Here is a 2500-nt window from a genome sequence, read left to right as displayed (position 1 = left end):
CCTCCCCTTGCCCCTCCCCTTCAACCTCCCCCTCCTCCTCCCCCTCCCCTTCCCCTCCCCCTCCCCCTCCCCTTCCCCTCATCACTTCCCCCTCCCCCTCAGCGCGTTGATACTGGAACGACCTCCGCCGGCCTGTTGAAAGTGATGCTCGCTCCAGAGATGCTTATCCCGGGGGATTCTGCGGCCACGCCCACCTCGCCTCCTTCTGGACCCGCGACGAGGGAGAGGGTGCGAGGTCCTTTGGTTTCTTCGGGAGGAGAGGAGTCCTGTTTCGATTTCCTGAAGGTGGAGGTAAAGAGGGGGTATTATTAACGGTTTTTTTGGGGGTGTGGGTTTCATTAACGGGGTTTTTGGAGTGTGGGTTTTATTAACGGGGTTTTTGGGGAGGGGGTTTCGTTAACGGGGTTTTTGGGGTGTGGGTTTTATTAACGGGGTTTTTGGGGAGGGGGTTTTATTAACGGGGTTTTGGGGGAGGGGGTTTCGTTAACGGGGTTTTCGGGAGTGGGTTTCATTTACGGGGTTTTGGGGAGTGGGTTTCATTAATGTTTTTTAGGGGAGTGGATTTAGTTAACTTTTTTTTTTTTTTTTTGGGGGGGGGGGGGGGATTTAATTAACTAGGTTTTTGGGAGTGGGTTTAATTAACTGTTTTTTTGGGAGTGGGTTTCATTAATGGTTTTTTTGGGAGTGGGTTTCATTTTATTTTTGTTATTGTTAATCAAACTTTCATTTGTTTTTGTTATTGTTATTACTGTTATTATCATCATTATCATTATTAAAAGTAGTATCTTCATTATAGTCATTGTTATCATTATCATTATTATTATTATTATAGTTGAAGCTATTATCATCTTTATCACTAATGGCATTATTATCATCCTCAATAGTTTCTTTATATCAACATCATTATCATTATCATCATTAGTTATTATTATTATCATCATTGTTATCATCATTACTATTATTACTACTGATGTTACTACTATTACTACTACTACTATTATCATCTTCATTATCTTTTTATCGATATTATGAATATTACGATTATAATCATCACTCCTTTTATCATTATTATTAGTCTCATCATTTTAACTATTATTAATATCAAAATCAGTATCATCGTTATGATAATAATCATATTAGTTATTGTGATTATTTTTTATGATTATTATTTATTATTATCATTGCCAACTAACTTACTAACTTATCATTACTAGAAATGTTATTGGTGGCAGTATTATCATTCTAATAATTCCCATTAGTGTTGTTATTGTTATCAATATTAATCATTAGGATAGTTATAATTTCCATATGATTATCATTATTGTTATCATCATTGTTAATATATTGATATCGTTGATAAAATTATCATTATCGCTTTCATTTCTCACACAATCATCATTAATAATATGATGGCAATCATAATTTCATTTAATTAAGATTATTATTATTATCATCATCACCAATGTCATCATTACAATTCTTATCATTATTATTGTTAACATTATGATTCATACAATCATTTCCCTTATCATTATCATCATCAATGTCTGTCAAGCATAATTAACCTCATCATCACTATCATCACTATCACCATTATCCTTATCATCACTATTTTCACTATAACCATTATCCTCATCATTATTACCATCCTTATCAACGCTACCACTATAATTAAGGATATCTTTACCCTTATCATTATCATCACTATCAACGTTACCATAGCAATGCCTTTCATCACTATCTTGGTCATCGTCATCATCATTATCAACGTTGCAATTTCGTTTCAATTTATTATCATTTTCATCGTTATCATTATTCTCATCATAATTAACGTTAATATTACGTTAATATCTTTATCATAATTAAAGTTACAATTATAATCTCTATCATCACTAAAGTTGCCATTGTAATATCTAATCACCACCAAAGTAGATAAAGTAGACAACCACCACCAATACTTACACCATCACTATTACTTTCACCATCACCACCCTCATCACCATTACCTTCACCATCACCTCCCTCACCATCAACACCATCAACACCGACACCATCACCACCCTCACCACCAATACCATCACCATCATCACCACCCTCATCACCATTACCTTCACCACCACCACCATCTCACCACCTTCACCCTCACCACCAATACCACCAAAACCATCACCACCAATACCTCCACCACCAACATAATCACCATCACCACCCTCACCACCAATACCATCACCACCACCAATACCTCCACCACCAACACCATCACCATCACCATCACCACTCTCACCATCACCACCCTCACCACCAATACCATCACTACCGACACCATCACCACCAACACCATCACCACCAATACTATCACCACCGACACCATCACCACCACCACTCTCACCGTCACCACCACCAATACCTCCACCACCAACACCATCACCACCACCACCCTCTCACCACCATCACCACCACCACCCTCACCACCACCACCCTCACCACCAATACCATCACC

At 38.2% G+C, this 2500-nt stretch overlaps 1 protein-coding gene across 1 annotated transcript in view; it reads right to left on the bottom strand.

The window, feature by feature from the left end:
* Positions 1-70: 70 nt before the first annotated feature.
* Positions 71-2500, bottom strand: part of LOC122257680 (uncharacterized) — a 9384-nt gene continuing 6954 nt past the window's right edge. Inside the window, exon 3 of the mRNA XM_043023120.2 lies at positions 71-279. Within this exon, the coding sequence (XP_042879054.2) occupies positions 99-279 (181 nt within the window). The 3' untranslated portion in view covers positions 71-98. The remainder of the gene's footprint in view (positions 280-2500) is intronic.

Source organism: Penaeus japonicus, unplaced genomic scaffold (genome assembly GCF_977035675.1).
Source record: "Penaeus japonicus unplaced genomic scaffold, GWHDUDI00000001_assembly GWHDUDI00000006, whole genome shotgun sequence".
Classification (NCBI taxonomy): Eukaryota; Metazoa; Arthropoda; class Malacostraca; order Decapoda; family Penaeidae; genus Penaeus; species Penaeus japonicus.
Note: the sequence above shows the minus strand (reverse complement) of the source record. Positions and strands in the feature narration are given on the sequence as shown.